Source organism: Atractosteus spatula, chromosome 1 (genome assembly GCF_055471065.1).
Source record: "Atractosteus spatula isolate fAtrSpa1 chromosome 1, fAtrSpa1.hap1, whole genome shotgun sequence".
NCBI classification, from domain to species: Eukaryota; Metazoa; Chordata; class Actinopteri; order Semionotiformes; family Lepisosteidae; genus Atractosteus; species Atractosteus spatula.
In genome coordinates, this window is record NC_142706.1 from 44,348,823 (window position 1) to 44,371,477 (window position 22,655).

The 22,655-nt window shown below is 39.9% G+C and overlaps 2 protein-coding genes across 2 annotated transcripts in view; one reads left to right on the plus strand and one right to left on the minus strand.

The window, feature by feature from the left end:
• The window catches only part of LOC148840912 (cilia- and flagella-associated protein 337-like), a 29,107-nt gene extending 22,507 nt beyond the window's left edge, over nt 1-6,600 (plus strand). The window contains exons 21-26 of the mRNA XM_088928584.1: nt 592-733; nt 2,335-2,374; nt 3,293-3,381; nt 4,636-4,787; nt 5,948-6,030; nt 6,441-6,600. Of these exons, the coding sequence (XP_088784710.1) occupies nt 592-733; nt 2,335-2,374; nt 3,293-3,381; nt 4,636-4,787; nt 5,948-6,030; nt 6,441-6,600 (666 nt within the window). The remainder of the gene's footprint in view (nt 1-591; nt 734-2,334; nt 2,375-3,292; nt 3,382-4,635; nt 4,788-5,947; nt 6,031-6,440) is intronic.
• A 1,455-nt stretch (nt 6,601-8,055) lies between these two features.
• The window catches only part of hspa4l (heat shock protein 4 like), a 49,566-nt gene continuing 34,966 nt past the window's right edge, over nt 8,056-22,655 (minus strand). The window contains exons 11-19 of the mRNA XM_088928709.1: nt 22,468-22,601; nt 20,457-20,653; nt 16,489-16,590; nt 15,667-15,810; nt 13,983-14,108; nt 13,020-13,127; nt 12,499-12,618; nt 11,212-11,373; nt 8,056-10,725 (exon numbers count right to left, since the gene is read on the minus strand). Of these exons, the coding sequence (XP_088784835.1) occupies nt 10,528-10,725; nt 11,212-11,373; nt 12,499-12,618; nt 13,020-13,127; nt 13,983-14,108; nt 15,667-15,810; nt 16,489-16,590; nt 20,457-20,653; nt 22,468-22,601 (1,291 nt within the window). The 3' untranslated portion in view covers nt 8,056-10,527. The remainder of the gene's footprint in view (nt 10,726-11,211; nt 11,374-12,498; nt 12,619-13,019; nt 13,128-13,982; nt 14,109-15,666; nt 15,811-16,488; nt 16,591-20,456; nt 20,654-22,467; nt 22,602-22,655) is intronic.

Genomic DNA, 22,655 nt, shown 5'->3' on the forward strand with positions numbered 1-22,655 from the left:
AGTATTTGTTTACCTACTTGTTTACGTTCATGTCAAATTCTTCTTGAACAAAGGAAACACAAAACCTTTACAAAGAAACAGACCTGCTGAAGAATCCTCTTGTGCTTGAGAAGAAACACATTTTTGTTGATCATTAAGGCAACCACTGAAGTGAAGTGCAGTGTATCGACTCAGATATCCTTTAAATGAAGCAATGGGTGTACTGCCTTCATGCAGGTCATCCAAACCATGACATTTACCAAAGTTAAAGGGTGACAACAAAATGTTCCTCTTATATATACTGTATGCATGGTGCTTTTTCAATTTTGTTTTAGTAAATTAACTTCTTTTAAAGCCATACTGTATTGAACAAGAGCTGACTGCACTGTGGAGAGCAGAAAGGCCACTTAGATGAAGGAGAATCCGTCTTTGTGTTTCAGTATTATGAAAAATTTCCATACTCTTTACATCGCTGATTTCTGTTGTCCCGAGCAACAGGCTGGGCTCCCATAGATTTTTCCTAGCACAGCGTTTTTTTCTTACAGACCTTTATCTCACTGTGTCATTACTCCACTTAGTGACCGGACATGTGTATGTTGTGTGTATGCCCAGTCTCCACAGCAGGCCACTGTCACCGACCTGGCCCTGGGGAAAGGAGACATATTGCTGCTGTCTGTGGACCAGCTGGGATGGCTGCGCATCTGGGACATCGCAGGCTTTGCACAGCATGGGCCCGAGACCACTAAGCCCACCTGTAAGAATCGCCAGTACAGTCTTCTGACTCAGGCACTTCACTTTACTTCCTTTCTCAAACTAAGCAAGGTGTCTATGCTTCAGTTTACAAACAAGACCGCTTTCGTTTAAGCTTCTAATAAAATAGTGTGTGGAGTGCAATTTTTTTTTACATCTAAGTTTGTAAAAGATGTTTGTTTTAATTGTCATAGTCAATATCCATTCTAAGAATTCACAGTTAACATTGATTTTCTTTTTCAGCAGTGCTGCCGCTTTGATTTCGATTTAATTATGCTGTAACAGACAGTGACCGCAGCGTCCATCACTTCTGTGGTTTTCTGCTATGGGACTGCAGACATCAATATTATTTATTCCTGGACCTGTGGGGCTACAGTCTCAAAGGTCTTATGGGTAACTAATAACCCTCAATGAGTCAAGACCTGGAAACATTGCTAATATTGACCAAATAAGAGAATAATGGATTCACATAAAGACATTAATAGATAGATAGATAATACTTTATTAATCCCGTAGGGAAATTGATGTGTTACAGCAGTCCAGCCCAAGACAAGCAAAACAGACATCAGAATAGTTATAAAACAAAAGACAAACAAAAGAAATAAAAATAAATAAATACATAGGTGTGTGCAAAATGTGCTGATCATAGTCGCTGTAAAAACAATAAAATATGTGCAAAATGTGCATAGGTTTATACAGACTGATTGTCCAAAAAGTACAATGGAGTAAACATGCTGTCCATAGAGGAGCAAATGAAGGGCTAGCAGTCCTAGCCTAGGGCAGTGTTATACACCCTGACAGCCGCCGGGAGGAAAGACCTGCGGAAACGTTCCCTTGAACACCGTAGCTGGAGCAGTCTATTGCTAAATGTGCTCCGCTGCCCAGTAACAGTCCCATGAAGCGGGTGAGAGGTGTTGTTCATGATGGCTGTGAGCTTGTTCAGCAGGGTATATAATAGTCCAGGGTGAAATGAAAACCAGAAAGCACAGTGGCCCCCCAGGACTGGGAGTGAATATTAGTAGCTTTGCAAATGCCCTTCTCCTGTTTGACATACTTGTACAGTGTTAACAAAGTTTGACATGAAGGCTGGAGATATTGATTTGATGATGAGCAGGTACAATAAAATGACAATGAAGGCATTTATGAGACACACGGTGTCAAATAAAATGCATTCAGTCAGTGTTCTGTAGGAATGCAGGCAACTGGGGCTGTCATTCACCATCCTTAACAGTTTGGCCGTTCCCAGACGATGAGATTGAACTTGGGATGAAGCTTTTCAAAATGGAATACATGACATTGTTTCAAGGCTGCTCCACAGAAACATTTGACAGAAATTATTTTCGTAGAATAGTCTCCTGGGGCTGCATCAAGCTTTGGGGATGCGTTTTGTGAAATTGTTTTGGAATCTCAGTGCAGGGTGCACAATAATCGGCTCGAAATGTGGCTTAAATTATTTTGTATCCCCTCCCAGGCTTAGTTTATAGAGACAATTCACACTAGTTGCGTTTTTAAATAGTTAATGAAGTGAAACCTTAGTAGGAAATTTTGCAAGGGATTAGCTCTTGGGTGTTTCCATAAAGTACCGGTATATTTCTTTCTTCACAGTGCTGTGCAATTGGAGAGCACATGCCTGCAGCATTACAAGGTAAACCAACACTTACCCATAAATATGCACTAATGAAGTACTGGTCAAGAGAGTAAAGAATGTATTTTTAGAATTTTTTTTGTGAAAGCACCAAGTGTAAAATCAAATTTTCTATTCCAGCTCAAATTCTTAAAAAAATGAAAAACAGGAGCTCCTTTTTTTAAGATATTAACTATCCTAAAAATATCCTATTTTTAACTAACTATCCTAAAAAAAAACTATCCTATTTTTTCGATGGGAATTAATCTCTATAAAGAAATTACAGCAACCATAATGGACTATCATGTGAGGAGGATTTTGAATACAGAAATCGTGTACTGTGCATATTGTTTGTGTAGAATTGTTTGTTTGTGTCTAAATCAAGAAAGCTACCTTTTTAGAAGAGGAGTTGAGCTGCACAGGTACTATGGCACAGTGAAGAGAAGATATTCAGACTCTGGGAGAAGATTTATGATAATTTATTTAGATTTATGCGACCTTGGTTAAGTCAATCAGTTTGATCCTTTCAGCATAACACCAAAGAAGCAATTATTTGAATTAAAGAGAAAACATCAAATATTTCTTTACATATCCCACTTGAATTCCTTGATTGAATTAACTTTTCTCCTGGACTGACTTGTTTTACTATAAGCATTCTGTAAAGATTTATGAAGCATTTAGTTTGACTTTCAAATATTAGCTTTTCACAGGGGCCTTATTTTCTGGCATTCAAGCTGCCTTCAGGTTTGTGCATAGATTCTGGAAGATGAGCAGGACTGAGCCTTGTTAGTACTTAAAGGAAAGTGTAATGATACCATCTGACAAATTACATCGCACTTTCTTGCAAAGTCTGACATTTCACAGCATTTTTGCAGAACAGCAAACACATTTCACGACCCTACGCTTTCTGAAGCTGGTTTTCCCTTTTTGTCTCAACAGCGTTGTGTGTGTCCCTGAGCAGCAGCTGGCGGTCACCTCTGCCAAGGACTGTCTGCTCAGGCTGTGGAGCCACCAGGGGGAGCTGATAGGTACAGTACCATGTGCCCTGGCCTGGAAACCATGGCAACACCTCAGGGAGTGGAAGGACCCTCACGTGAACTGGGCCTGCTCCCCAGAACTTTCCATCAGTCTTTGGGAAAAAAAACAGCAAACAGCTTTCTTAATACATTCCAAGCTCATGCTGGTAATGGCAGTGAGTGGTGAGGTGCTAACAATTGATGGTACAAACATTAGTGGCAGTGCCCAGATATGACTAAAAGTGTTAAAAAAATATGGGAAGGGAACAGCAGCACAATGGCAACAGGATTGACTGTTTATCATCACTATCTGATGGAATTTGACAGTAATGAGGTACCATTTCTCAATATACTACAAGTGTCACATTTAGCTCTGTCTGGTGTGAAGAAGAAGATCAGAATAATTCAGCACCACAGACAGCTCTCGGCAAAACTAGACTACAGCCCTGAAAATCAGTTTTCTGGGCAGCAATCAAATGTCTGTTTGTGGGGGTGTTAAACGTGCATATCTGGGAACTGTAATTGGTCAGACAAGACCGTCAAAATGGCTGACCCTGCACTCTGAGAAGAGGCCATTTTGCACAGATAGTCAGTTTGGTCATTTGGGCCTAATTGAATGATAATGAAATCATTTGTTTTTTTCCTCAAAGAAGCCATGATATCAACTTCAATGGGTAGGAGGTTCCATACTCCCACCACTCTTTTGGTAAAGAGGTGCCTTGTGTTCTCAGCTTTAAATGCAGTTTGTATCATGTGGTTTCACTACTCTTTGTGAAATTGGCAAGGTTGACTCTGCCAAAAACTTTGGGGATTTTAAATACTGGTACGGTGCCCCCTCTTGCAGTCTTCTGTGTTCAAGCTTAAATGTTTCAGTTTTTTCAGCCTATAGGCAATATAATAAGTATTACGCAAGGAGCCAGGAGGTGTTAATCACAAATTCCATCCACCACCGCAGCCTGTGCACTGCAGGTGCTGACTTCCAGACCGTTTTACTTGTTTCTCATACTGTTTTGCCCCTTAGTGCACCATCAGCACACATCACACATTCTTCACCTTTGTGAATCCCGGTTGAAACAAATTGGTAAATAGTGCATTTCAAGTCTAGCCAAATGTTTCTATGTTAGTCAAAAAATGACTTTGTGCTACTTCTTCTTTTAGAAAATCTCTTGTTTATAAGAATAACTTATATGACTTGTTTATAGGAATGACTTAAAGTGTGTCCCGTCTTTAAGTTCAAGGTCTGTCTCCATGCTGGTTGGACTGCAGGTACATTTGGCCAGCAGGAGCGCTGGGATGTGAGGAAAAAGGAGACTTGGAGACAGGAGCTGCCTGAGGACCTGAGGGTGCTTACAGAGGAGCCTGACCTACAGGGGGCGCTGAGGAGCAGGCCTCCCAGCAACACTGGCATTCACACAGAGGTGGGCATGGGGCTGGGGAGAGGTGGGCCACTACACTCTGGTTAGGTGCCTGATTGCCTCTGGCCAGTGTGGGAAGCTGATATATTGAGACAAATATATGTTCAGTGAGTCTTTCAGAGTCAGATAGTCTTCTGATTCTCTTTCCACACGCACTCTTAATTTGTTAGTTGAATAATTATTCATCTTACTAAACAGTTTTTTAGGTCCAAGGCAAGCATTCAAGAAAACGTGCATTATTTGCTCTCTCATGAGCCAAATCTGAAGAAAATAATCAGACTTGGGAACTGAATGAAACCCATGTACAGTACTCCTTGTCTTGTTTAATCTTTTGTCTAGCAAATGAAAATGAGTTTAATGTTTCGTAAACTTTTTTTGTCCTCCTGAAAATGTATCGACTGTACACACCTAGTCAGATAAGGGTTAATTTCCTGTGAATATCTTTCTCCTCATTCCAGCCTCATTTGTTCAGATTAATAGATTTTTAATCTCTTATTGAAATCCAGGTTCATTTGAATGTTTTTAAAACAAGCCAAATTTAATTCAATCAGTGCCAGTGATGATGGAAATACTTCATGTCTGCTTTTCTTTTGGAACTACTCTGTAGTGCCCTATTTAGGCATCTCTGTGTTACCTGAATACATTGTTACTGAAATCTACTGTATTAAATTGTTGGAAGAATTAATTTCTTTTCTGTTGCATCGGTAAATCATTTCAAGGCATCTCCATCATGTATGGGGAAAGGATCACTAGTACTTCGCTAAATCGAAGAGTGGAGTTCTAACGAACGTTCGGGAGGATGAAGGCAACCAAACTAATTCAACTCGGCTGATGCAAATTGCACTTAATCCTGACGTGGTCGCCTCAGTTCATATATATAATATACACCACACGTGACCCTCTCCTCTTCTTCGCTCGTTTTCGTTTCCCTCCTCCGGCCCATCGCCAGCTTTGCAGCCGCCCCTTGGTCGCCTTTTCACCAAACAAGGGGGTCCCAGCCTCCCCGTTCAGCCAGGAGGTCGGCCCTCAGCCAATGGGGTTAAGCCAAAGTTTTCACTAAAATCAGTAAACGATTCTACCGTTACACAAACCTGGGCTGCTCTCATTCCTCGCAAGCTATACAGGACCCAAAAATGAAACTCGGCCTTTTTGATGTTGTTTAGGGTACTGTGTGGCAGGAAGCACTTTCCTCACCGACTGCTCAGGACATCGAGGAAGAACTGCAGACGTATCAGCCATCCTTCAGGTACCTTCACTTAGAATGAACATTACAGTGATTTGTAAGATTTTAAAGATGTTAATCATTGTCAGTTTGAACATAATGTGCTCCCAGGTTATTTGTATCAAAGAATGGAGTATTTTTGTAAAGATTGTCCTGTGAGTACACTACATAGAAGTGTTGCATTCTTTTTTTGTACTGTGCATGCACAAAGCTTTTAGCTGGTTTTAGTGAATGGATTGACCCTAACAAAAAAATCTAAAGCTGTTTATGGCTTATATACCATATATTGTGTATTTAAGGTTTGATGGCAAATGCTACACGTTCTGACTATTGCACTTTAGATCACAAGTACAGAATTCCTTTCTACTGCTGTCAGTGTTGACTTGAATCCCTAAGGAGACCCTCACAGTGTGACGTCTGCCCTCTCTCCTCAGAGTCAGAGGTCACCTCACACAGGTGGACATCCCGCAGGTGTCGGGCAGGCTGATGACCTACCAGACTCTGCACTGGTATGAGCTGGATGATGTCCGCAAGGAAATCCACAAGCCAGACCCTGCAGCGGAGCTCAATGACCCGTATGACTTCTCTTTCTGAGCCAGCTCACGTCCCATAGGACCATAATTATAATATTTAAATAATATTTCAAAAGATTTCTTGTCAATGATTACAGTTTTTCTGTGTAAGAGAAACTGGAAAACAGGAACTATAAGCTTTAAAAAGTCTTCTTGTTTTTTTATATCATAAATCTTCCATTGTAAGCTGAACTGTAAGTGCTGAAATCCCTGCTGCTTTCTTCTGGCATTTAAGTGCTTATGTCTTTTGAATATAGGCATCAATTTTCTGGTTTCACATGCAAGATGTACTGATTAAATGGTTATGATGCCCATTATAATATTAAGCAGTATTATTGATCTTCATTTTTGACAGTAGAAAATCTGGAAATTCTGCAGAAAAGCTGATTTATCAGAATTGCCCACTCCTTCCCTAGGTTCTGAACATTTTTATAGCCTTAAATGTTGTACAGTTGCTGGACTCCTGCCTTTCAAGATGTGCTTGTTTTTTTTTATAAATAAGTCCGAGCTCCTATACTGTACATGATGTACCAAATTTAGCTATAAAAAAATAGTGCTTCTTTCTTTAACCAATATGCTATGAAAAAGGTAGCCTAGTCTCTTTTGAATAACTTGACATAAAAAGGATAATATAAACTTTATGTCCTGTGTACAGAATTAACTCTTCTTGAAGTGGATTCACATCTGGTGCTGACACTGAATGAAACTTTTGATACATGACATCATCTGTATTTGAATTATTTTGATATGATTTTACTCAGTTTTGATTACAATGTTATGATTAAATTTTAGTTTATACAGTAGTTGCAGGGAGCAAAATAGACAGAAACAGTGAAAAATAATTGTATAACTTCTCAACTGCATATTTTTTCTCTTCGTCTGTACTACTGATCAAACAATTCTGACAAACAAGATGTGAAATAGGACAGCTGAACACAGCTATGCAGCTGTTTCTAACTGAGCTGCTGCTTCATGGTGTGAGAATTACAATTGCTTAGTTACCGTTTGTGTCATTTGTGGTTGAAAGAAGAAAAATATATAGGAAACAACAATATATATCCTAAAGGTTAGCACATTCTCACTGATCTACTTCTTATACACAACAGTACTGGCTCTCAATTTCACTTATCTACTTTAATATTTTATGCAAAACTATAATTACTTATTAATAGTGTATTTGGGTGTTAACAGAACATTGATTCACCTTACCTAGTAACAGTATTGCATGCAGGTGAACTGAAGACAGAAGCTGCAAAGATATCCAAGGAGTTAAAGATACAAGCCCTCAAAAAGAGGACAGGAGCTCTACTTTATACAGCCTCATCACATCTCATTCTGCCATACTCTTATGGGCTTAATTAGTTAACATTACAGAATTCATAGAAGTGAATGTACAGTTCCTTAAGTTTCTAAAATGTTTCAGCATGTTATTATTAAAAAAAATCAATAAATATGAAATAATGAGAAACACCTTCATCATTTTTATGTATTTAATTATCCTTTTGGTACAGAATTGTTACACAGCTGCAATGGAATATGATAAACTGTATTTCACTATTTCTTAAAGCAGAAAATACAAAGCTGCCAGTTACAGATGTAAAACTACTGGAACTCAGCATCAGTACAGCATCCATTTACTCTAGAAAGTGGGGTCAGTGTGTAATGGCAATACTTGGGCAAATAAGGCCAAAATAATTACTTAGACAAAGAGATTAAATGCCCTACCACGGAAATTATACTGTAATCTTTATTAAATCAGAATATGCATAGTTTGTGTAAACTAAAAGCTGGTGACGTTGTGTTTGTAGAGTGCTGAGTTACTTATAAAGAGAACAAACAAAAATAAAATGTAGATTATCAGACAACATTTTTGAAAGTTTAATTAAGAAATGCTTACATCTGATGCATCTAGCACGATTGTACTGCTCAGAATGTCATAGTCTTTGATAGAAATGCTAAAAGCTTTGTCAAACTTCCCATATTTTGAATCACAAAATACTTCCACAGACATGTTTGAAAAGGGAATAACAAAGAAACAAAAGTTCTTACAGGCACCTTCCAGAACCAAAACACAGTCGTCTTCTGCTCTGTATTTAATTTGCACAAGGAGCATCATAAGTACTTATACATCAAAAAAAATATACTGGTTTGCAAAGACGGACCAATCCATCTCTATCACCAGAACTGGCTGCAAAAAGCTGATAGCTTTACAAACACAGTAACAGAAGGTTTGTGAGGAAATTGAGGGCACATACTGTAGTTTCATTGTACATTTGCTGAACAAGACGGGTATTGACAACACGCATCCCTCACCAAACAAATGCAATCAGTGCATAAGGAATATCAGCCCTGCTTTATCAGGCTTGGTTATTCAGGAAGCTTTGCCAGGCTCCATGCTCATGTTAAATCGCAAGCCGTGTCAACATGCAGACCTCACAAGCAGTTGTCAATCCAATACACCCTACCTGCTGCACTGAACTAGGAAATGTTCTCCGATTTCCACCATGGCTTTTAATCTTGTGGATTTTCACCAAGGTGCGGAGCAGCACTTCCAAACATGTTTGATTTAATTAATTTTAAGAAAAATCAAGTCAGTCTCAACTGCCACTGAAATCACAGCAAAAACAGAGACTTTGTTTTTTTAAAATGTACATTGTTATCTCATCCAGTGAGCTTTTACAGTATTATAGCAGATGTGCAAAGCAGTCTTATAGCTTTTTGGGCATTATGATCAATGGATTCAAATAACAGTATCATTTTTAGATTCTTTTAACACTGAAATGGACGTTTCTATCTTTCACCTTTTTCTGAAGGGAACAATGCAAGTCAAGAACCCTTCTCAATTGTCGCTAATTAGTGAAATCAAGGAACAGCTAAGACTATTAAATATCCATGTGATTACCATAGCTGTTTCTGTTCCACAACAGTTTAAATTTCTATTCTTAGGAATGGCAGAGCACTTTTTTACAATCCAGCATCTAAAGGCTAACCGAAATGAAAAGTGATCTAATGAAAGAATCCCCTCTGTGTGTCAGTCTTATGACCTGCTATAAGAAACCCTTTAGTTGCCACAGAACAAACTGCTAAAAAACAAACAAGAAAATAACACAGAAACAATTTTCTATGTTAATTTATGCTCTTGTCCTTGTTTGAGCGCCAAATGAACTTGACATAGTTCAGTGCTTGTTTTTGGTCAGAATAACAGCTTTTTTCAATTGTCTCCATTTTCTACGAAGTAAATGTGGGAATGGATCAGTACAATAAAACACAACCAAGACGGCTTCTCCTGGAATCCAAAAACCATTTTGCTGTTGCTAGTTTTCTCACAATAACAGTTGTTAATATGCACTTAAACTTTTCTTCGAATGTGTAACTGGCCAATTTAAATTACTATAATATTTACAAATTCAAAACAGAAAATGTATCTCAAAAATTAATTTAAATATATAATTTTTTTAAACTCATATCTTAATCAATTTAATGGCATGTAATGTAATTTATTCACCAACAACATCTTATGTGCAATACATATTTACTTCTAAGGCTTAACAGAATCCAACGCCTTAGTGTTGAAGTTACCTTTCACGAGCCTAAAGGTATGTTTCGGAATAACAATCTGTTTTTGAATAAAGCAGAAAGTTCGCAGAATACACACTCCAATCCAGTATCGGCTAACACAATAACAGACATGACTATAAACACTAAAGAATCTGTCCCCCATCGATAACCCTGGTTGAACCAGATAGACGTGTGTTCTTAAACCACACCTGACTGCAATAACGTATTCAAATTCAAAAACAAAAGGAGTAAGAAACTAAAACACGGGACAACCGATAAAATACAGAACGTGGAGAACAAACCCAATACGTGTCTTGTAAACCAGCTCTAAAAACTGACTTAAAACCTAAAGTGACGATGGGATATCCTGAAGACACTGGGGGCGCCGGTCTCAGTCCACCTCCATTTCCCCTGTACGTGGCTTTGTCGGGTGGGGGTTTTCTCCCTTGGCCTCTGTCTTGCCCTCCGGCCCGCTCTGTCCATTCACTGGGCCGTTTTGAGCCTCACCGTTCTTGTCCTTCTCATCTGGCGGGAGCTCCACTTTAGGCTTTGGCTTGTTGATAACAGCACTGCAGATCCTATCTAGATCCTGAACAAGTGAAAGAAGCATAAGGTACATTCTACACCAGCGCCTACAGTATATCACACTGCAGCCCACTGAAGCTCAGCAGGGGTGAGCCTGGCCAGTACCTGGATGGGAGACCTCCTGGGGAAAAACTAAGGTTGCTGCTGGAAGAGGTGTTAGTGGGGCCAGTTATTATTATTAATAATAATAACCTACAATGGAATAAAAACTAACAATACAGAAGAAGGACTGTGAGGAACAAAAATATTGTACAAACTGCCCATCATCAATTTATCATAGCAAGTTCCCCGGAATTCTTCAAGAAACAACTCGTTGATTTCCCCACAATAATAACCTACCAATATTCGGATAAGCAAGGCTACAAACCAATCCTTTCTTATGTTCTTGTATTCTGAGCCTTGGCTTTCCACTTCAAAATAAAAAAAAATAAACCGGTAGTTTAAGCAGGTGTTGTAGATGTACTTTGGGGTTGTCTGTCAGTGAGCTTACCTGGGTTTTTGCAATGATTTCTGTCACTTTCACCGCAGGGTCCTGGGCTATAGTGAGCTTACTCTGCGCGTTCATCTTGCTGTTCATCCAGTTCATCGTCTCATTAACACACTGCTCCACCTTTGCAATCTCTCCTGCTTCCAGGTGATCATATCTCTCATCCTGGGGACAGGGGGTAGAAGGGCAGAACCTCTGTTAGAAAAATACAGCATATGATAACTTGGCACACTTGTGTGGAGGAAGAGGAATGTAAAAAAGGGAGAATAAAAAGAGGAACAAAACAGGATTTTCTTCTCTCTCGGTTAAAATTAGTGTGAGAACCTGCAAAAATACAAATTTCCCAAAAAAGTAGCCAGAATTTCACCCTCTTATTTAAACACGACACCTTCTCCTCAGCAGATTTTTATGATTTTTGTGATTGAAAACTACAAATTTGAAATTACGGTTTGATTGAGTGAGCTATACAAAACACTCAAATTCACTGTGATCAACATGGACTTCTCATAAATCAATTTACAATTGTTTTAACTATACGAAAACAAACCATATCTGTACCTGACTTGTACACTTTGAGAAAGCAATACTGTATGAATATAGGTAGTAGGTATATTTCAAAATCTAAAACTGTGTGTCTATCTAAACAACACTGAAATCTGAAATTGCTTATTTCCAACAGAAAGCACAGTAAGTGTATTTTCTTACAGGAAATTGGACAAGTCCTACGTGTTCCAATTTGTCATTGACAGTTTCTACGACAGAGTGCAACAATTTCATCTACTGTACAAAATTTCAAAACAAGTTAAAAGCAGATTGTGGCCACACAAACACAAATAATTAGGATTTGATTAGGTCTCCTCACTGATTCTGATAAAGCAAAGGAGTAATGAATCTGGGTATTTATCAGGAAATCAGTCATTCTGTATTATGCCCACTGAAAGCATACTGACCTCTTTCCTGTGAAACATAATCAATGACATTAACAAGCTTTTTCCAACAATTTCCTTTCCATTGATGTTTTTAGGGGGTTATTCTGCTCTTTATTTATTAAAGGGCATTAAATAGGCAACAACAAATGAGTAATGGAAACTAAGCAAACAGCATTTGTTGTCTTTTAATGACTCCCGGTATATTTACACTGTTGTCTAGTTAAATTGAAAAACGTGGCCTGATCTCACACAGTCAGAGCTTTTGAGTTCAGTTCTTTATTCTAAGCTATCAAATTGTGGTGTAACTCTCTGAAACAGAACTGACTGAGGCAGAATCACTTCTGAAATAAAACTGCAGTACCTTTTGTTTATAGGCCTCCACTGCTTTCATGAAGAGCTGAATTTTCTTGCCCAGTTCATCAAATGCCTTCGGCCTCTCCTCATGCTCCCTGTGACGGTCCTGAATGGGTTGACCAAATCTCTGTGGAAAAGAAAGTGAGGACCTCCCATGAGCAGTTCACTTCCATTTCCACCATGAAATTATTAGGACCCTAGGAAGGATCAAATTTGAAGAGTGCATCTCAAACAGGTTAATGCTTTTGAGGTGGTCATCTGTGAAACACACATTGCTGCTTGGCGTGAATGACTCTATGCACAACAATCCTTTGATAGTGGTAGTGATAGTGATTTAATATTTTTTAAAATATTCAATACTGGACATCTGGCTATAAATTAAACTGGCCACAAGGAGAATTGGTTTTGTGAAAGCTGCCATTTTACAGTTTTAAGGAAAAATAGGTTATGGAATAAGAGAAGGCTATTTGACTCCTCTTATTCCATTTGCTGGCATCTTGATCCAGAACCAGACTGAAGAATTCTTGCCTTCAGCTCGGCCAGTTTGTCTACGTAGACTTGCTTGGGCTGGTCCTCCCCCTCCTCGTACAGCCAGTTCTCTGTGTCCTCCAGCATCAGGGACAGTCTGCTGCTGTCCTGCAGGGTCAACACGACATTGTCTTAGGAGGGATGCGAGCATCTCATCGTACATTAAGATGTCAACCATGCATTTTCGAACCGCTTCTTCCACTTCAGTGTTGCAGGGGGAGCCAGAGACTGTCCAGGCAAGCACAAGGCAGGATACACCCAGGAAGGAAGCCAGTCCATGGCAGAGCACACACAGATGCATACTCACACCAGGGTCAGTTTTCGCAGAAGCTAATTAACCTACCAGTATGTCTTTGGACTGCTGAAGAAAGTCGAGCAGCTGGAGGAAACCCACAAAAACACAGAGGGAACACACAAACTCCACACCAAATAGCACCCGAGGTCCAGAACTGAACCCCAGGCCCAATTGCTGAGAGGCAGCAATGCTAACAATTGCACCACCATGCGGCCCAAAGATCTCATGGCATTATTTATCACATGCAACCACTTTTAATCTTGAGATGGGAGTATATCAATTCTTTTTACCATGTCTTTGAAATAGCAGTTAAATTTATTGCTTTGTGTAGTCTGGATAATCTCCTGCACTGTTTTTTACCTGGAAACCATGGGGAACAAAGAAACTCTCCATTTTCCAATATAATTCTTTTTAATGTTGTAATTAACTATTATTATTTAGAGAAGTTCTGCCTCCTGATCAGTAGTCACTCCTGGATAAGACAATCTGGAGATGAAGAACTTTTCCTAGTTACAAAATCCACAGATATTCATTAGTGGTTCCTGCCAATAAAAACAATACTGCTCAAACACGTACTGCTGACTCAAACCCCAAACTAATTCAGTTTCAGGGCCATTTCTTAGACTGACTGGCAGGTTGTTGGCCTATAGCAGTAAGTGCTCTCTTACATCTTCACTGATGAATTTTTCATAGATGCTGCACAGCTTGTCCCGGAGGTCGTAGACGTACTCTTCCACAGCGTTCTTGGCATCGTTCCGCTCCTTCTCCAGCTTGTCCTGCATTATCATCTTTCCCTAGGAAGGGCAGAGACGAGCAGTCAAAAAAATGCCCCTACACGCTACTGTCATAAAGCAACAACAAAACCAGTTGTGTTTTTTTCTGATTGATACTACTTTATTAAAACACTTAAAAGTGCCTCGGACATCTATTTTTAACCCTGACGAAACAGGCACAGAAAACACAAAGAGCTATAGACGGGATAATTTGCCTTGCTTAAAACAAATCTGAAAATTTCATAGGGTAATAGTAATAGCACTGTACAAAGCAAGGTCATATTTGTCACTTGTAATTAAATTATGTCCAGAAAATACACATCTCTAAGTATCTGTGAAAATAAAATCAAACAATCTCAAGGCCTCTGAAGGTTTCTGGTGTCCCTAAGGGATTAAAGGATGTAACAGGAAACATTCAGTAATAACATGCATCATTCTGGTTAAAGTCAGAAGTGAAGGTCAAGGTGAGAGGTTAAGCTTAAACTACCATTGGTCACTGCCTGTGTGAATATGTCATTCATGGCAAGGCAGTAGAGGAGAAGCCCCTTCTGAGGGTGAGCCACAGAAAAAGAAAACTCTGTCTTGCTAAATAACATCGGGATGATGGTGCAGACAGAATAGTTTGGGGTTGTGTTGTCTCTATGGGACACGGAGCCCTCAAACTTATTGAAAAATCTGTGGTTCAAACACAGTAAGGCAGCTTGCAAACAGAAACCAGAGGGTCTTCCTGGAGAAACAAAAACAAATCCCCTGTCAGAAGTATTAGAAACCCACAGGGCATCAAAGGAGGTGTCTTTTCAGTGTAATCCATACCTGAAGGCGGATTTACAAAATACTTTCTAAAGGGGAGTGAATTATTATTATTAAGATATATTATTTTTTCAGGGGCAATGCTATTAAGATTACCATATAACAATTTAAGATTTTTTAACCTGCACACAAGTTCCAATCTGTACAACCTTCTGTTCTGTGATGTTTTCTGTTCCTGTTTCATTAAAGCTCTGAAGAAACCTGGAGGGCGAAGCACATACTTTCTTCATTTCACGACACAAACACTACTTCCAGGCAGAACCAAACATCTTTATAATAGCTGCGCCAATCAGCTTGCTACTGAAAGCTGTTTGCATCAGGAAAATCACCTTCTTCTTCCAAGTATATTTGAGTTGGTTTCATTTTACAAGGGACATGATGATATTCTACTATGCATTTTACCTACGGAAACCACCCTGCCGCCCTCTTTATTCTGTTCCTAAAGGTGTTCAGGTGCCGCTATGCCGAATAAGCTAGTGTGTGTGCTTGGAGAGAACGTAATTAAAGCGGGTCCATAGCTCATAACGAGATCGCCCTGCAACAGCTGACTGCAGACTTCAAACCACAAGGAGCAGCAGGTACTCAGGGGGAAGAGCATCGCTTCTGACACCCTGTTCTAACATTTCAGAGGCCAGAGAGCAGATGGCTGCGAACTCCCGGACTGAGTCACCACTCAGGCCTGTGATGGCTGCAGAACCTCCAGCAGCTCCCAGCTCGCTTCGCGCCCTGCATGCTCCGGCACACACAGCTGCTAATTAAGCCAGCTTACCTCATTCTCCACAAAGCTGTTCAGCACGTCCCTGCCCAGCTGTCTGATGGTGTTGGCCACAATGGGGAGATCGATGCTCTTGACCTTCACCTTGGGCGCGCAGGCCCCGGAGTTCGGCTCCTGTTTTTCCGCAGCGCCACCCTCCTTTCAACCACAACATTAACGTATAAATCAGGCGCAGGAACCACAGGAACAACGGGCCTGCTTTCTGTTCAAGAGAGCAGCCTGCTGCATTACAGCTTTCAGACAGCAGTCGCATGTTATAGCACGATAAGAAGGAAATGTTCTTCCTTGCCTCTGAAATAATTAACATAAAGACATTTTTAAAGGTCCAGAATAGCACAGGGATTCTCAACTTTTGTTGGTAGGTAAACCCTTCTCTGAAGAAATTACTTTTATTCAGGGCCCACTATTCAAAATACAAAGCAAAATTTCTTACATCAAGCAGAAGCTGAAACAGTCAGACAGGTTCCAACGTGTGAGACTGTCAGGTTCACAGATCACTAGAATGGGGGTTGAAATCTGTCACTTTGTTTCTGCTTCTGCAAAGCTAGTCTCTGAGGAAACTCAAATGTTCTCATACTATAGAATGGTATCCATTTGAGAGGGGAGCAAAGGGAAAGGCATTTCTACAGGTAGAGGTGATCCCAATACTTATCAAGTGATCAGGGGACCCACTTCCTAGTGGCTCAGGCTACAGACTCTTCATTCCTCAACACTCAACCCGGTCTCCTAACAAAATCTTTACTCGATATCATAGTGGATGTAAATGTGATGTGATGCAACACTGGTGAATGTGCCTGAGCAGTGTAGATTCCTCACCTTGTTGTCAGTGCTCGAAGCTCCAGCCTCCTCACCTGGCTGGTTGGTTGTGTCTGCCTGCTCTTTGGGCTGTGCATCTTCATGGTCCACCTGCATTTTACTCTGAAAGACACAGGGAATGTCACTGACTCACAGAAGTACATATCCTAAGGTTTCCTATTTCTACCGCACAAAAAAAAGATATACAATAGGCAAAACCTCTATTCTATTATTCCAATGAACTACACTGATGCACAAAAGAAACGTAACACTCAGTTCTAGGGCCTGTATCAAATATTTTAAACACAGAACAGCAAAATCACAAAGTATGAAGAAAATCCAAACTGAAAGAATTCTGAAATGTGACGCACTGTCACAGATAAAACAATAGAAAGCTAAGTTCAGTTAGGACCTGACAGTGCATTAAACCAGTCATAGCAATGTTGATGCACAGGCCTGATCAGCCTCTGGACAGAGTGCTGTGAGATATCCCACCACTCTTCCTGTTCAGCTGCAGCCTGCACAAAACCGGCAATGTGTAGTCATGGTTATCTCCCATTAAAGGAACTGCCAAGCTGGTCCCACAGTTGTTCTGCTGGACTCGGGATAAAAAACTGGCCACAGCAAGATTTCAACAGTTTTCTTCAAATCATACCATTGTAATCCTAGCAATGTGTATCTTGTATTTTTGCATTGGAATAATCAGTACTTCTTCTGCTTGTTATAATGGGAGATTTCTACACAGTCTCTCAGTTTTTTAACACGTTACTCTTGAATGGCCCCTGAGCATGCATACAGTCTGTTTTTATGTAGAAGGTGAGCTGATGCATGGGTTAGATTGACACAGATGAACACATGACACAGATTAATCAAATGGACATCCTGGGCCATTGGTTGACTAGCTGCCTTGCATAACATGGCATGTTCCTCACAGAACTGCTTTTGTGGTTTACTGAACAAGTCTCCTGAAGCAGAACACCTCATTCTTCTAATAACAGACAGGCCACCTTCTATTAGGCCAATACCAACCAGGAGGATGGGTGGTAGGGTGTAGTCTTATCTTTTCTTGTTCTTACACTGGTTAGAGTCAAGTCCTTTATACTGGGTATTTATGCAAAATCTTAAAATAACTTTGGCAATAAAACCCATCTGAAACATCAAACACTGAACACCAGGCAGATTTAAGAAATGCAACTTGAGCTCAGTTCTTCGTTATCCCAAGAAACCATGCTGTTAAAAAAATCAATCTGTTCATTCTTTAAAATTTAAATAACTGATTTAAGACTGTTGCGTTTGCATTGCGCATCAGTATGAATAATAACACCATTATCAAATTTATTACCCAACACTTCATGAGTCTACAAGATAATAGCTTCAGCTTATCTATGTAACTTCCTTTTACTACAGGGAAGGTAAGAAAGATCCTAAATGGCAAAGAATGGTGAAATTATAATCAACATCTTTTATCACAGTGAAGCCCTTTAAGCAGGAAATGAAAAACAGATTCTGCCCATCTAAAGAATCTATAACTACGAACACAGAACAATAATGCAGTGAACAGTGGGAATGCCAGAGGATAAGCAAAATATTGAAATAGTCAGGTGGGGATGCCGTCATGGAACTAGTGTAGAATTTACAAAAGATAAACAACAATGATGTGGAGACGTATTTCTTTTCATAACAATTCCACTTTTCCCAAGTCATGTATCCTAAAGTACCACACTCCCTAGAGCAAAGTGAGACACATCTCCTTGACCACACAAATCTTGAGTTTGGTTGTGGGATACAAAGCCTGCTAATGCCTTTTTCTCACTGGGAATTCCGAGAATTCCAGCATTGGGCCGCCTGGTGGGTAACCAGCGACATTTTCTTTTTCATACGAGAAGGATTTAAGTGAAAAGAAGGCATTATGCGGTAATGAACACATTCATCACAAACCTCCTCCTCATAGTTATAGCTGTCATCTTCAATGAGAACAGAGGGATGCTGCTTCAGAACAAGAGAATAAAGAAACAGAGAGGTCTTGAGTGAAAAAATAACCCAGATACCATCTACAGTACCTACAGTATGTACCAAGCTGGAACGATAACACATTCAAAAGGAAAACCCGATTACAGCCAGTTTTTGTCAGGTTTGTATATTAGAAAAAAAACATCAAGGATCTGCACTACAAGGAAGATGTTAACTTTACTTATAAAAAACAGATTTTAACAGAAGCCTTCTCTGCGATTCTATTGACAAAGATGCAAACAGGCACGTTGTTCAGTGCTCTAATGGGAATATTCACTGTTAATCACATCATATTGCTAAATTATTGCAATAAACTATGGAATCATTATGGAAAATCAGGCCATTTCCACTTGTGTCCTGGATGTACTGTAATAAAAAAGTAGTCTGTCAACACTTAAGGAAAAAATCAGTTTCCAAGCACTAAATGTATTTGGTGTTTCCCATTGAATAATCCATATTCTTAATTGGAATGTAGGTATGCCAATTTTACATGGAGTGAAATTTGCTGGAATTTTGAGAAAGCTCAGTACCTGGCATACAAACAGCTGACAGATTCTGCAGATAACAGTAATTCAGACAAGACAAAAGAAATATAAACCAGACACTAAGCAGAAAGGCAGTTATTTTAAACTAGGTCCCGGTGTGTCGCAATGGTTCAGAGAGAACAAGCATATACCACACATTACTAAGATAGGAGCAAATTAAAAAATAAAATGTGCTGTGAGAGGACAGTAAAATTGGACAAGATGATGGATCTCATCTGAAATACATTCCCCAGGAAACTGTGGATAATAACATGCTGCCCTCAGTCACCTGACTAATCGGAAGAACCCTATTGTTCGGGTTAAAAACCAGGAAGCAGAGGCCTCCAGTTGTTAGTCTGTATTCCATGTCTAGTCGAACCTATCAGGTCCTCTGTTATTTGATGCACTACAAGGAAGATGAAGGAAGCAAATGGCTGACTGTTAAGCTTAGAACATGTGACACATTTGATAGAGTTTGTGGTGCTAGTAAGCCACTTAGCTGCCCAACTGTGTTTTTAGAGAGGACCGATAAAAAAAGAAACTTAGAGCTCAAAGCGGAGCTAAAATTTTGTTTGCGTTTCATTGCACTGTTTTTCTGTAACTTACAGCTATGTTTGTCTCCTGCCTGGGACCCATCTATTATAAGACATCTGCTACAGTACTGTGGCCCCGGAGTAGTCACAGCATGAAACGCACTGGGACTTGTGTCAAATCATGTATCCAGGATGAAAAAAGATTGTCGTTAATACTGTATTGCTGTTATTCAACTGAGAATGAGTTACACCTTCTGTCTTTATTTGTGGCCATTAAAGACTTTCATTTTCAAATACTTTTGTATCCATTAAAGATAAGGTAATTTTAGTAGATTTAAAAAGACTAAGATAAATACAGGCACAAACTTAGAGGCAAGAAGTACTGAATTAGCCATAAAATCCTACACGAAAAAGCTAACCAGAAGAATTTGAGCCTAGCCACTGACTGACTATGCTTAACCTTGTGGATTACATTTAGTTGAAGGGGTCAAAGAATGACATTTTAAACTGCAAAATGGTGTACACTGTCATGACTAGATAACTGAGTCCTGTTAATGTGATCTTTCCAGATACCATTGTCTGTAACTGATACATGACTTGAGTGCTGGCACACTGCTCTTGCCTCAGAGATGTAGCTGTCAAATTGACTTTAATATAGAAGACAAAAGAAGAAGGGGGAAAATATGGCCCATGAGTGAAAAAGCAGGCAAAACAGGACATCAAAACCACCACAGAGAGGGATATGGTATGAAATTGACTGTAAACAAAAAAGGAAAAGGAAATAAGGTTTCAACCTGAAGGCTTCCTGCTGGTGGTCTAATCTGTGAGAACTACTGGTTGACTAGAGAAGCTGAACACTTTTTTTTCCCCAGAATAAATGGATGATATATTTTGAGACATAAAAATCTTCCAACTCCCTTACCTTCTCCTCCTGTTTGCCCTCATTCTGGACAGTGGGTTCGGTGTCCATGGGAACGTCGTCGGCTTCGCCCTTCTGCTTCTCAATCAGAGACGCGCTCGACACACTGAAGATCCCGTGAATGTTGACACGAACTTTGACCTTCACTTTGGAGTTGTCCCCATCTGGCTGGGGAATGACATTCTGCACAGTGAACCATCCTGGAAGAGAGGAGCGTATAAGTTTCTTTCAAAATATTCTCTTCATAAAAAATAAATTCACTAACAATACTAGTTAAATGTCCAAGAATTTGCCTTTTTACGGTGGAAGTTAAGGGATCCACGAAATCCATCTAAGCCCCAAGTCAGCCATGTTCAGTTAGGAAATTAACGTCAAGAGAATAAGCATCACAATAAATTTTACTCTTCAATACGGAAAAATACTGAAAATATAGAAATATGGGAGCTGCAATAACCAAATCTCTACACTGACTAACAGGAACATCTGGTTTCAGGGGATGCGATGTCTTATTCACCTACTGTATTTATAGATCAGTTACTGTATATCCACTTGGAGAAGATACTAAGAAGGCAGTACTATCAAAACCTTAATCCATGTTAATTTTCAACAGTGCTTAGGGCTCCCAGCTGCATCTCATCCTGTGCCAACATCACTCCACACAGCACTTGGTGCTATGAGGATGAACGCTTTTAATAAACGTGTGACCAACAATGTTAACACCATTCTGTTTAGCAACACAACCTTTCCAAGCCTGCGTTTGACCTCTGCATTCCCATCTAGGTTAACAGTTCAGGTCACACAACACATTGGGGAATATAATTGTGTCATTTAAAATGAATTTGACAAGTTTTCCATTGCCGTTTATTGTTTTGTAACAAGGCGGGAGTCGGAGGAGCCGCGGTGAACACTGGTAAGAGTTGACACCCCATCTGAGGGGGCAGAGGCACCAGTGTGAGGTTAGCAAAAACCGGGAAAAAAACCCCACAAAACAGAAAAAAACGAGGAAAAAAAGAAAAATGCGTCGCTTTGCACAGCGGCGTCCAGGCTGGACTGCCCCTATTTAACGGGATCCCGCCTGGGGAAAAGAACCGCTTGGGACAGCGGTATCCAGACTGGACTTACCCTCTCTATCGTATTGTGTGGCCACAACACAAAAGAACTCAATCTGTCTCAGTGGCGATACACGTCGGGCCGGGAGAAAAAGAAAAACATAAAATGAAGGGAAAACGCAGCCCTACTCTCTCGTCACAATCCCCTCCGGGACTGTCACTGGAAGGTTCTCCCCTTGTGGGGTCTGCTCGTCCCTGTGTCTCTGTGTCGAGGTGCACAGTGTGTCTTAAAGCTGTCACAGCTGTCAGCTGGCCGATTAAGGATGAGCTGCAGCTGTGGTTGTGAAGGCAATGTGACACCCTTAATCCAGGGCTCTGCCTCCACACTGAACATGCCCCAGCATTATGCCACAGTTTACATTTAAATATAAAATTAGATATATCAAAAATACTGTAGATTCTGTATCTAATACTGGAGGTTCTGTATCTAATCATCCTATCTTTACACATATTAGTCCCTAAAACAAGGGGTTCCCCTTTGTCAGCAGGTGTATTTCACTGAATAAAATGTCTGTATTCTGACAACTTTGTTTAAAAAAAGTCTAGAAGTGCAGAGAAAAAAGCTGAGGCCCACTCACAGTTTCGACATTGTCTGGTTCAGGTTTCACTGTTGATTCTGTCAATGCTTTTTGAGGATTTTGAATCCTTCTTTAAAAATCAAATCCCCTTGTAGTTTTCTCTGTTCAAGACTAGAAAGGTTTTAGAGCCTGTTTGATTCCAGCCATGTGTCTGGTTGATCAGAAATTTATTTTTTGTAACAACATGACCAGAACTGTACATAATATTGTAAATGTACTTAAACATTGGTTTGAGTCACTCAATACCCTTTTATTAACATCGTACTAATATATTACAAGTGCTGAATGTGTAGATCTTATTCCAAGTTGTTAGTGCGGTGTTCTCACCTATTCTAGTATCTGGATATGGCAGCTCTTGTGGGTTGCTGTAAAAGGCTTCCAAGTCAAAAGGCTCCTTCTTGTGGAAAGTAATGACCTTAGAGAAGGGAGCTGGATGGTTCTTGCTGAACACTTCGCACTCCCTGCATTATAAAAATAAACATACATTTAGTTCAAAATAGGCACGACAAAATCCA